At 36.2% G+C, this 13,889-nt stretch overlaps 2 protein-coding genes across 4 annotated transcripts in view; both read right to left on the bottom strand.

Annotated features, from left to right (window-relative positions):
* GLS (glutaminase) overlaps positions 1-13,889 on the bottom strand; it is a 348,826-nt gene that overhangs the window by 22,700 nt on the left and 312,237 nt on the right. The gene's annotated exons all lie outside the window — the stretch shown is intronic.
* MYO1B (myosin IB) overlaps positions 1-13,889 on the bottom strand; it is a 148,339-nt gene that overhangs the window by 33,864 nt on the left and 100,586 nt on the right. For all 3 annotated transcript variants that reach the window (XM_081322267.1, XM_081322265.1, XM_081322266.1), the window contains exons 11-18: positions 13,460-13,578; positions 12,732-12,818; positions 12,490-12,555; positions 9,998-10,102; positions 8,164-8,226; positions 4,466-4,666; positions 3,426-3,652; positions 339-539 (exon numbers count right to left, since the gene is read on the bottom strand). In XM_081322267.1, the coding sequence (XP_081178393.1) occupies positions 339-539; positions 3,426-3,652; positions 4,466-4,666; positions 8,164-8,226; positions 9,998-10,102; positions 12,490-12,555; positions 12,732-12,818; positions 13,460-13,578 (1,069 nt within the window). The remainder of the gene's footprint in view (positions 1-338; positions 540-3,425; positions 3,653-4,465; positions 4,667-8,163; positions 8,227-9,997; positions 10,103-12,489; positions 12,556-12,731; positions 12,819-13,459; positions 13,579-13,889) is intronic.

Raw genomic sequence — 13,889 nt, 5'->3', positions numbered from 1 at the left:
ATCAATAATGAGTGAGACAGAGGCACTCCTTTGGTTTCACTAGGTCAGTGGAAGGAAAATGCTGCAAGATCCTTAACCATGGATGTGGATTGTAGCTTGGAATGTATTATTTTGCTTTCTTTGCTCACACTGATCTACTCTCTGCTGAACATAACCCTGACTGAATGGTTCTCTCTATCTTTAAGCCAGCAATACTCAACTCCGAGTTTCAGATACTTTCTGAACTGTCACACCAGAAGGAATACGCAGTGTTGTAGCTCAATCTGAACTGTTTAACCAGAGCTAAGCAATCCATGTTATGTCTGTACCAGGATGCATGTATTTCTAGTAATTCTTACCTCGCAGGGCCTCTCCATTGTGGCCATGTCTCTTTGCAAAGCATTTTGTATCTTTCTAGGCAAGGCTCGTAAGTTTGACGGAATGCATATCCTGCCCTTCTGACTCGGACATTTTCCAGCAGACCCAAATATCGAACTTGATGGCACACAAGAGCATCACTGAAGATGTGTGCTGCTTTTTGGTCATTAGGTTTAATACATCTGCAAATCAAAGAGTTTGCTGAAAAAGTGCAGTAAGTAGAACAGAAATCTATTACTCCCACCAATTTTGTTAGAAATGTTTATTTTTCTTTTATTTTTAATTTATTCAAAATGTTGAGTTGAAATTGGTTTCTCCCCATCCTATGGCCTCCAGACACCCAGTCAGCATTGTGATTGCATCACTTGCCTGACTGGGGTGGAGATGTCTATAACTAGGTAACTGATGATATTGCACCACAATACTGGCAAATGATCTCACCCAGCAGTTTCCTGTAAATGTTAAAGAGGAGCCGAGAGAGACCTGAACCCTGAGGGATCCCACAATGCAGGGGCCTAGAGACTATCATCTCCCCTCCCAACTGAAACTGACCACAGAAAAAGGAGGAAAACCACCATAAAACAGTACCTCCCACTCCCAGCTACTGAACTGATGGTATCATGACTGATGGTATCAAAAGCTGCTTCATCCAGGGCTCTCCGCAGCTGAATGCCAACCACCTCTCAATAACCTTCCCCAGAAATGGAAGGATGGAGACTGGATAAAAGTTATCTAAAACTGTTGTATGCAAAACTGTTTTACAACCAAGGTAAAGGTAAAGGTAAAGGTAAAGGTTCCCCCGCACATGCGTGCTAGTCGTTTCCAACTCTAGGGGCCGGTGCTCATCTCTGTTTCAAAGCCAAAGAGTCAGTGCTTGTCCGAGGACGTCTCCGTGGTCATGTGGCCGGCATGAACTGCTTGGTTGGCAGAAGCTGGGACTAGTAACAGACGCTCACTCTGTTATGCGGCACTTGGGATTCGACCCGCCAAACTGCCGACCTTCTGATTGACAAGCTCAGCATCCTAACCCACTGAGCCACCGCGTCCCTTTTTACAACCAAAGAAACAGTTTATTCATCTATTTTAGTTTAGAAGTAGTCTGTCCCTTGATGCAGGGAGCATTCTCTGACAAGGGGTGGTGGTGGGGAATGAAACATGTATGTGCTCTACTTCCTCTTCATCACCTAGAAAGTGTAATCCTCTAAGGAGCTAGAGAGAACTGAAAGAAAAAAATCTGCCATATACTCTACATTCTCCCTATGCCAGGAGTAGGCAATTCCTGGCTCAGGAATTCTGGGAGTTGAATTCGATGAGTCATAAAAGAGCCAAGGTTGCCTACCCCTGCCCTATGCCAATGACAGCATCTGCAGAAACATCAACTTTCCATGGAAATCTCGATTATATCTAGATGAAGCTTGGTAAATTGCACAAGTAAATGTACAACTTACATGAATTTATATACTGCAACATACAAAATTCTATATAATGTATTCTAAAATACGTTATACAAGATTTTATATCCTCCATTAGGGAAGATATAGATCAAAGCACATTTCCCTTGATCACTATTATTAGTAACTTGTTATTCTCTCTAAAATGTATTCCAATGTATTCCATAAGAATAATTTCCTAAAGTTATAATATTCTGCTTTTTCATATCCAGGGAAAGACTATAGTGGCCAAGGGAGCTTTTTTTTTACTGAGCAGATTCATCATTTTAAGCTCAATGCATTTTTCCAATTACAATGCTCCATATTTTGAAGAACAGTGGTATTTAGTTGGTGGTTTTAGGTTTTCCTCAAGTTGAGCTATAACTTCCTTTAACAAGACGATGATTTATAACTCCTAATAAAATTGCTTAATCTGAAGAAATTAAAATCTATGGACACCCACATTCTGAGCACACAGGCAGTTAGAAAAATGTCATGTTAAGTAAGAATTGGAAGGAGAGAATTCTCAAATGAAAACATAAAAGTTCTTGGAAAACCTTAATAGTCACTTCTGATTTCACTCCTAGCCCTTGGAAACTTTCAGATTTCTTGTTAATGACTCTGTTTTAATCTATGAGACAGAAGTGTCAATTAAGTTTAACCAAACGTGAACTGCTAATAGGCAAATCTTCAACATTCATGATATAATTTAATGAGTATGTATGAACTTCCACGGTGTAAATATTTTTCTTTGGCCAGGCTACACTTCTGTGATAATACAGTTTTCAGCAACCTTAGAGACAGGAGTAGGTTAAGGACATGAGACTCCTGTGTGGGCAGGGCTAACTTTTTTTTTTAATCAGTTGTACTTAAATCTGTTGGCAAGTTACTGTTGAATTTCATTTGCACAATCTTGGGACATTCTGGAAACTATAATATAAGTGTTTTTGAAGGCACACATGGCTCTTGGTAGGCCCAGCCCTGATTTCTGGTTAAATGTAATGTGTGAAGTTAGCAAATTTTCGGTTATTCAACAAACTACTATCAGCAAAGCATGGTTCAGTGTGATGGGAGACCCAATCTGATATATTATGTTATAGATGTGTTCAACATTCAAAAGAATCCATGGTTGTTCTATTTAGTTTGAGTCAGTATTAATAAATGTCAAATTTTTAAATGGGTAAGTCCTACTATCTTATTAGCTGAATTAGAACTACCATGGAAACAATTCCATAGTAAAATACTGATGCCACAGATGGCCAGAAAGTAAAACCTTCAGCACAAAAAGAAGTAACAATTACAGCACAACAACAAAAATCTGATTATAGCAAACTATCAATTATGGTTGCAGTAATTTTATAAATATAGAGCAAGTAGAACCATTACTCTATTACTCCCATTCATCTTTGGAAAGATCAAATAAAGCACAATCATATCCACTCAGTTGAGATACTATGAATATTCACAAAAGTCTTTTTGTAATTTAAAACTGGGATATATAAAAGTCAATTAATTAAAAAAAATACTTCTTTTCCAACTAAATTATATTCAACTGATATAAATAAATCATGCTCTCCTTTGGAGTATGAACAATTACCATTGTTGCAAGCACAATTTACTTCATTTCTTGAACTTTACCTGATGTAATTGGGATTTTTTGTTTGCAAGTTCCTCATCAATGTTGCCACAGAAGCTTTGAACTGGGAACCTGCTGTTGGTGGCCTCTTTAAATTAATCTTGACAGGGTTTCCTTCTGGAAATAGTGCTTTAATGAGGGAGTGGTTGGCCTTCCACATAGCTTGGGACAGATCACGGTAAAGCAGGTCATTATTCTTGTCAACAAACCCTTCTACCTGATACATCACCTAAAATAGCAAACCAAGAATCTAAATAAGCAAAGGTAATCATTCTGGGAGGGGAAAAACACACCAAGAGCAAATTGATCACATTATCTGAATGACTATCTTTGTATATCCAACATTAACTATAATAAAATTCCATCACTTTGAGGCCTTATTGTAGTTCAGAAGTTTCTACTCTAAGCAAAGAGAAAGGATGTTAAATTGTACATCTCTCCTCAGGTCTGAAATTGCTGTAATATTTGGGGAAGTACTGGAATGAAAACCATCAAAGGCAACTCATCAATGGATGCTGGGTCTCTCAGGCATACCGTACCTTTATTTATTTATTAAATTTATATGCCACCCATCTCATGGTCAAGTGACTCTGGGAGGCTTACAATATCATAAAACAGGAATATAAAACATCAAATATATTACAAGTTAACAAAAACCAGGAACCCAAACAAAAAAACAGAGTAGAAGTGAGATCTTCATCTTATTCCACCAACCACTTTCAAGGTGGAAGGCCCCCAAGCCAATTGGCAGAACCTGGTTTTGGGGCCCTTTCAGAAGGACAAGTGGATCTCATCTTGAGGGGCATAATGTTCCACAGGGTGGGGGCCACAGCACAAAAGGCTCTCCTCCTGGACCCCACCAGCTGTAATTCTTGGACCAATGGAATCCGCAACATACCCTTCTGTTGAAAGGAATGGGGAAGGTCAATCCTATTGGGGTAATATTTCATGGGATTTAAACCTTTATCTTTTTGATGAGGGGGAGGGGGAATGTCAAAAGCAAGCATGTTTTCAAATATTCAAGGTTATTTGAACACCTTACCTTGCCAGCATAATGTTGAATTCTGAAGCAACTGTGTGGGAGGGAAGTATCGTTCAAGAAACGTGAACATTTGCTCATCCGGCTTTCAAAGTGTTGGTGAGTAGCACAGACCTGGTTCAATTTTTCTAAGAAGGTTTCATCAGTAACAGCCCCTGGCCGCAGACATTCTTCATCTAGCATAGCTATTATTCCATTCTGGTTCTGTTGGGTAATGTAACAGTTCATTTTATTATTAGGACATAAATATTCTATCATATGCTTTAACAAGTATTTACACTTGGCTGCACTACAATGAAAAAAAGTGAATCAGATTTCAATAAACCCAATTTTTTATCTACTCATTTAGATCACGTAAACAAGCATCAAGCAAACTATGAACAGAATATAACAAGCAGAAATAATATTTCTAAATATTATTTACCCGAATACAAGTTAATAATTGCTGTAAAACAAAATACAGCATAGATGAAACTGAAATATTAAGATTTGGACCTTCCTGTTTAAGCCTTCTAAGAGGCTTCCTGTCTATTTTCCCAGGATGTGAACGTCTATCTTTCCTCATTCTTCTGAAGATAGATAGATGTACCATCATAAAGATGGATCATGGCTTAGTAAAAAAAGCCATACATTACTGTCACATAGAGATTTAAATAAAGGATATGCAATAACAACAACACTGATTCCAATATGAACTATTCCATCTGACTATCAAGACAAAAAACCTTTCCACTGGTTGAAGCTGATTTAATGAATCGGCTGAGGACCCATGTTCTGCAAATTCTCAAGAGATTCCGAGAACATGTACTGTATAACATATATAAGAAACAAGGACATGGATAGGACAAATTCAGATTCAGTTGTTTCCTGGCTGGGGCTCCCTTGCATATCTTTAACGGAAAATTACAGATAATATTTTTAGGAAAACATGGGAACACAACACAAGTAAGAAATTCAGATGGTATGACAATGATCACAATTTGAAAAATGAAGACATGCAAAATACAGAATACTCACTGAAGAAAGTGACATAGCATGAAACACAGCTATGAATTGCCCCATTACTCATGCGGTCTTAGAGCCTTTTTTAAACAATGAATAGGAAAGTTCTGCCTGGAACAATATATTTACCTTATTTGATACAGAATAATATTATCCAAATATTGGTTTTTCCAAAAGACTGCACAATGTTTTTTATGGCCATATCTTACTACATATTCATAAATCCTCTACAGTCTCAAAGGTGCTTTTTCAATAGGCAACTGGACTTTCTTGTTTTTCTTTGAAGACTTTTTCACTTCTCATCCAAGAAGCTTCTTCAGTTCTTGAGATAAGAAGCGAAACATCTTCTAAGAAAAACAAGAAAGTCCAGTTGCCTCTTGAAAAAGCACATTTGGTTGACAACCATGACCTGGATGACTGCGAATCTACATAGACAAATCCTCCATTTCTATGGAGGATCAAAATATATGGTAGTGAAATAAATTTATAAACTTGAAAGCTAAAATTTAATTTTGGACAAGTTTAAGACTGTAGAATGGTTAAGACTCTCATTTTAAAGACCATTGTTCATATTGAAAACTAAATAGATGCTGACACCTAGTGGTGGGTGAAGATTATGACAGCTATGATTTCTAGAGAACTTGCCAAAACCTGGGAAAAGCTAATATGTGTTTGTGACCTTCAAAGCTTTAATAATAACAGCTGTGACAAAAAAAGACAACAATCTGGGCTGCAAACAAAGAGAGAATTACAAACTTTAGGAAAAAAATCTTTTTTGAACTCTGGATTACAAATATCTATTTAACTGGGACTCTAAAGCAGACGTGTCAAACTCACAACGTCACATGACGTCGCGCAATGTATTGGGACGGTTTTACCATTGCCGGTAATGGGGTGGGTGTGGCTTCCAGATAACATCTCTGGCCCGCAGGCCGGCAGTTTGACACCCCTGCTCTAAAGCTATTTGCAGATAAGAAGGAAAACTTCAACTTTTGGCCATCATGGATCAGAGACATGTGGACAGAACACACCAAGAAAACATAAATACCACTCAGGAGGAGATATATAGTATACTGCAATTAATTCAAATAACACTGAATTCAAATCACAAAGAAACCCAAAATAACTTTGAAAACTAAGTTAATTTTATAACAAAAAAAACTTCCAGGAAACAACAACAGAGATGGAGTAGACAAAACAAATAAGTGGACATAAAATTGAAAATAGAGACTCAAAGACGGAACTTAACAAAGCAAGAAAACATGATTTAATCCTAGTGGGGAAAAATTTACAAGAAATGGAAAAAAACAACTCATCCCTTAAGACTACAAAATAAATCTGAGGGGGAAAAACAGATTGGATAAAATGGAATGTAGAGATGTTGAAAACATCAGAGAGAAAGGAAGTGATAAGAGAAGCAAAGAAGGAGAAAGAGAAAAAGATTTTCAAGATACATGGAAAGCTAAAAGCCTCACATAAAGACACTTTATTCAATTTACTTCTTATACCTACAGCAACTGTCATGAATATATGGAAAAAATTTTTGATACAGCAAAACACATTGATCAAGAAATATACTGGTCAAAGGAAAAAGATCAAAGTGAAAATTAAGAAAATAGATGATGGGATCTACCAGAGAATATTTTAAAAAGAAACATTTATTTGACTATGGTTAAAGAAATAGAAAAGAGTCTGAATTCATATGTCATTCTAAGAGAGATGAATTCCTTAAATAATACTGTATGCTTCCCACCTACCCCTTTTATTTTATTTCTTGATATAAGTAATATAATACTGCTGAAATGGCCTAGATGAAGAAAATGTTTTAGATAATTAAATGTGTTTGAATTTAGGGGAATTATAATGTATAAAAAAGAAAAAAAATGTTTTGAATAAGAGTTAAAGGATTAGATGACTAGACACAGTAAATGGAATATTTAAAGATTAAATATATTTTTAATCATGGTTAAAAAGAATAAGAAATTTTGGGAATGAATATATATTAGCTTAGGAGGAATATATATTTTAAGTAGCATTTTACTTTTTATGTTTCTTTACTCTTGCTCTTTTTTCCTTTTGTTTACTGTTTTTACCTATTCTTTAAGAAATGTAAAAGTGTTGAGATGGTTTATATGGGAAAAATGGATTTAAATTTTTAAATGTAATTATCTGTTGAGAAAATCTTAACCAGCAAGAATACTTTGAACTTTATGGGAGAAACAAATCTAAATAAGGACTGTAACAGGATATAAGATGAAGCAACCAGAATGATTAGATAGAAAAGAAATATTATATTGATGTGATCATTATTTCTAGGAATATTGGGAAAAATCATATATGTAACTGTTATTTATCAAAATAATAAGAACTGTATTATTTCAAGGTTTGCAAAGAAGACATTTTGGGGAAAAGGGGAAATCAACTAAATGTATTATGTGGATTATGGATTATAGAAACCAATTGTTAATAATTTTTCTTTACAAATGTAAACCCAGCAAACACACTGTTTACCAACTACAGTATTAAGTGAATTATGTTTTAAAAAATAAATAAAATATATGGAAAAAAAGTGCAAACAGTAGTAAGTATATGAGCGGTATCATTCACCGCCAGCTGAATTTTTGATAAAAAGAAAAAAATTATACACAGATACAATAAACAACCAATCAATTCAAAAGAATTTTGCACGGAAGACTTACATTCTCTATAAGATCACAAATTATAGCATTGTTGAAGTATTCAATGTGAGTCCATTCAATACCCTATAAAAATAAGGTTGAAAAGCTGAGAAAAAAATATGGCCAGATAATTTTAACAACACCACAAATATATAGGTTCCCCAACTATGCAAAGCTCTACCAAGTTCAATAGAACTAACATAACCATAAAGCTAACACTTAGTCAAAATGTATATACCAAAAATTATTGGACATCTGTAACTGAATGGTTCTCTACCATTATGTTTATTTTTCCCCTATGCAATTCAAGACTCTGAAAAACATTAAAATTAGCTTTGTACTATACTCTCTGAGTATTCTTAAAGAATATTCTTGAACTAATCTAAAAAATAATTGCATAGGTCTCTGTTCAATATGCTTCCCTTTCTTATTCCATGCTCTCCAGCCTGGAATATGTCACTGTTATGCAATACCCATCAAGGGATATGACATGATTTAAGTAAAATAGAGTATATAAGAGAGTAAGATATTTAAAGCTGACAATACATAAACCTTACTTAAACAGCCATAGAAGACAAACCATTTTCTGGATTATAAATCCAGACAGTTTAATTTAGTAAAACAGAAATTCTAAAACTGCGAAGGGATACAATGACAGCCTTATATTCTCTTCTCAATAGTTAATCATGTAGTAGGATTCTTTTAAATACAGGAAGAAGAGCAGCAATATCTGGCTTCTTTCAAAAATCCACTGTTTGCTTAATTCAAGCATGTTTTAGTAAACTGTCATGGCCTAGAATACCCAGTTTTTCTAAATCCTAAGAAAACTACTGCTGCAAGTTAAGATTGTAAGGACATTTCAATGTACTTTTTCCTTATTAGCATTAGGTGCTAATGCTCTTTAATTTTAGATTATATGAAATTAAAGGGTTCACAACAAGAAGACAATGTAAAGAAAACAGTTGCTATCAAACAGATAAACTTCTATTTTTATATTCTTTCTGGAAAAAAGTGGCAATTAAAATTATTTTAAATCATCTGATAAAAGCATATATGTCTCAAAAAAGGGAAAAAGAGAGGTTTTTTGGGTGTTGTTTTTGCATCCTCTCTCTCCCAATCACACTTATTCTTTTGGAGCCTCAGAAGCCTCAGATGGGAGTTTTATATTTGTTACAAATGCAGAAAATGCTAATGCTGCTAAACCAAACTGAGTATTATTGAATAACTGCCAGATGTGTTTTCCATTCCATTCCTCAATCTGTGTCAATTTCCCATGCACTTAATTGAAACAGATCCAAATTCCTTCAGTGCAAAGCCTTAGGTCAATAAACACTTTGCACATCTTGAGAGTATTTCTAAGGAAATGACTGTTTCACCTCACAAACCCCTGAGATTTGTCTGCCTTCAACCTTCATCTTCAGGAGGACAGATGCTCAGTTTAAATGACTCCATCAGAATGGAATAGATTACAGTTTGGTAGTACTAATTTTTGTAATGTCATCAATCAAATCCTGTGCAATACCGAGCATCTCCAAAACACATTTTATATTATTACCTGTGCAATATTCTGGATGTTCACATCTACGCTTCCAGTATAATCTAATGCTTTGTTACTTCTGGGACCTCAACAAACCTTTTGCCAACCCTTAACAATTTTCATTTTTACCTTTTGGATCATTAATTTTGTTTCAGAAGAAAGTTACCCTTAGGATTCATTAACAGCTGTCAGTATAATGGAATAATTTCAAATCTTACCAGACTGGAAAGGAACAACTTTTCCAAAAGTTAATAAAGACAAATAGAGGAAGCTAATTATGGTAGGACTGAGAAGTTACATAGGAAACAAATTTATTACCTCTCGTATATATTCTTCTTGCTCCTCCTTTAGAGTAAGCTCAATGAAGATCTGCTGCAGTTTCTCATTGCAGTAGTTAATAATAAACTGTTCAAAACTGTTATCCTATCCAATAAAAGAAAAAAAAGTGTCATTAATCACACTTGGAAGGGTTATAAATCAAAAGACTTACAGCCTACAAGCCAATTTTACAATTTATTATCTCATGATAATTGTATCAATTTATTCTGAATATTGCCTGATGGGCTTCAGTTACACATATAATCACTTTCTTTTTGGTGTTGGTAACAAACACAACTTAAGATTTAAGAGGGTTAGGGTTAGCCCTTTACAACATATTGCACATGTACACGTTATCCTCGCTTGGCAACCACTCGTTCAACAACCTTTTGTAGTTACAATGGTGTTGAATGAGGAGAGTTTAATAATAATAATAATAATAATAATAATAATAATAATAATAATAATAATAATAATAATAATAATAATAATAAAGTTGGAAGGGACCTTGGAGGTCATCTAGTCCAATCCCCTGCTCAGGCAGGAAACCTTATACCATTTCAGGCAAATGGCTGTCCAGTCTCTTCTTAAAAACCTCCAGTGTTGGAGCATTCACCACTTCTGGAGGCAGGTGGTTCCACTGGTTAATTGTTCTAACTGTCAGGAAGTTTCTCCTTAGTTCTAGGTTGCTTCTCTCCTTGACTAGTTTCCATCCGTTGCTTCTTGTCCTGCCTTCAAGCGCTTTGGAGAATAGCTTGACTCCCTCTTCTTTGTGGCAGCCCCAGAGATATTGGAACACTGCTATCATGTCCCCCCTCGTCCTTCTCTTCATTAAAGTAGACATACCCAATTCCAGCAACCGTTCCCTATATGTTTTAGCCTCCAGCCCCCTAATCATCTTTGTAGCTCTTCTCTGTACCCTTTCTAGAGTCTCGACATCTTTTTTACATCGTGGTGACCAAAACTGGATGCAGTATTCCAGGTGTTACGATTGGTCCTCAAATCTGAAGCTGTTGCGCTATCCCCGTGCACCTGAAGAGCTCTCAGAAAGTGAGGAACAAGATTCTCTGCTCTGATGAAACCAAGGTTGAACTGCTTGGCCTCAATTCTAAGCGTTATGTCTGGAGGAAACCAGGCATCGCTCATCACCTGCCCAATACCATCCCAATAGTGAAGCAAGGTGGTGGCAGCATCATGCTGTGGGGGTGTTTTTCAGCAGCAGGGAGTGGGAGTCTGGTCAGGGTTGAGGGAAAACTGAATGGAGCACAGTACAGTGATATCCTCAATGAAAACCTTTTCCACAGTGCTCAGGACTTCAGACTTGGCAGAAGGTTCACTTTCCAACATGACAACGATCCTAAGCACACAGCCAAGACAACAGAGGAGTGCTTAGAGACAACTCTGTGAATATCCTAGAGTGGTCCAGCCAGAGCCCGACTTGAACCCTATTGAACATCTTTGGAGGGACCTGAAAATGTCTGTCTGCTGACCATAGCCATCCAACCTGACTGAGCTTGAGAGGATTTGCAAGGAAGAATGGCAGAAAATCCCCCACTTCAGGTGTGCAAAGCTTGTCGCATCATACCCCAAATGACTTGAGGCTGTAATTGCTGCCAAAGGTGCTTCGACAAAGTACTGAGTAAAGGGTCTGAATACTTATGCCAATGTGATATTTCAGGTTTTTTAAAAAAAATAAATTTACAGACATCTCTAAAATTTTCTTTTCACTTTGTCATTATGGGGTACTAAGTATAGATTAATGAGAAACAAATGAATTCCAAATCAGGCTGCAGCAGAACAAAATTGGCAAGAGTGAAGGGGGTCTGAAAACTTTCTGAATGCATTGTACTAATTGAAAAATCATTATAGTTTTGTATTTAGTATGCTCTCAGCAACTATCTTAGATTTGCCCTTTAACCTTATTAAAACAAGTATAATCTGTTTTGAATACACAGATAACTTTTTCAGCCATAAAAGTCACATGATCCTTATTTGTACAAAGGTTTGTCCAGGAGTAGCTTCTAAGCAAACATGATGCATGCAACAGATATCTAAACTTACCTGAGGAATTATTGAAGAGACTGATTTTTCACTTTAAAAAAATTAAACAATTTGCCAACTAATTATTTGGGTGTTTCAAAATTTCTTGGCAATATTCTCTCTTCCACCTCACCAAATAAAGGAGTAAATACAACCAAAGGGGAATGACTTATAATGCAGATGAATTTCAATATATGCTTTAAGTTTGCTAGCAGCAACATTTTTGCTTGCCATTTTTTAAAAATTTAATCAGAATGTATATCTGGTCAGAATTTAGCGTGTTTCATCCCAAACAGTTTTAACCAGTCATGATTTACTGAGACTTTCCCCCTTATGTTAATTAATTCCTGACCTTATATGCTGATTTTAAAACCTTTTTTAAAGATCGGGGGTACAAATAAGTAAATAATTATATATTTTGCTAACTAATTAGTTTGAAGTAAAGAAAATACCTCAAAAATTTCAAAGCCATAGATGTCCAAAACTCCCATTACTTTCTTTCTTACTTTGGACTGTGCCTGTGAAAAAAAATATTTTCATGTTTAATAATAGATGGCAGTAAGACAGATAAATAAAAAGTACTGTAAGTTATAAAGAGTATCATGTGACATACATATTGCCTATATGCAAAAATAAATGATCATCCATTTTATCTGCTATCACTGAAATTTTATTGCAATTTGATGAACCATACCTTAATGCTTTCATTGATTCTGGTAACAAGCCAACAAAACAGTCTACTGTAAAGATTCTTTGCCAGAGCATCCCGTGCATAATAGGCCTAATTAAAAAAGAAAACAAGAATAAAAAACATTTAGGCTTCATTAAAATGTTTTCTGGTATTGGCACAGCATAAGGTGACAAGAGGGACGCGGTGGCTCAGTGGGTTAGGACGCTGAGCTTGTTGATCAGAAGGTCGGCAGTTTGGCGGGTAGAATCCTGACTGCTGCGTAACAGAGTGAGCGCCTGTTACTCGTCCCAGCTTCTGCCAACCTAGCAGTTCGAAAGCACGTAAAAATGCAAGTAGAAAAATAGGGACCGCTACGGTGGGAAGGTAACAGCGTTCCGTGCGCCTTTGGCGTCTAGTCATGCCGGCCCCATGACGACGGAGACGTCCTCGGACAAGCGCTGGCTCTTCGGCTTTGAAACGGAGTGAGCACCGGCCCCTAGAGTCGGAAACGACTAGCACGCATGTGCGGGGGAACCTTTACCTTTACTTATGAAGCCGAGCACCACCAAATACCTTCTTATCTCCCACTCTGCAGAAAAACACCAGGGTGACAAGAATCAATAGCCCACTCATGGTCTGCAAATGTGCTTTAGAGAAAGTCTTTTAAAAAATACTAGCCTAAGCCTTTTTTGCAATATCTGTTACTGAAGGGGGAAAAAAGAGAACTCACTACTATTAGCATCTGGCATTACCTGAGCTACATTTAAAGTTGTAGATACTTTCTCCTGCTTGGCTTCAACAGTGCGGAAGCTAAAAGCTCTTTCCAGAACTGACTGATCAATGCCTGTCAGCTCGCATATTTCTTTAAGCTCTGTGGAAAAAAAGAATCATAACTTGAAACATACATAGTTTAAGGTGAGTTTTATTGTATTTCCAAGAGACAAAAAATTATTCACTTGAACAGTACTTTCTTCTAGCAACTGGCTAGGCAAAACAGCTTCACCTCCCTTATTCTTTATTTCCTTATTTTGACTCTGCAAACAACTGCATAGAAATAGTAAGCATGCATTCAAATTTGCAGAATGATGTTGTATTTAACTTTATACCATGTAGAGGGTGTGTTTCCTTCTGTTTACCTAGTGATTCACTGAAACATACAATTTGACAAGGGATACTTGGCTT

This window comes from Vipera berus, assembly GCF_964194415.1.
Source record: "Vipera berus genome assembly, chromosome: 1".
NCBI classification, from domain to species: Eukaryota; Metazoa; Chordata; class Lepidosauria; order Squamata; family Viperidae; genus Vipera; species Vipera berus.
This window is presented reverse-complemented; position numbering and strand designations above follow the sequence as displayed.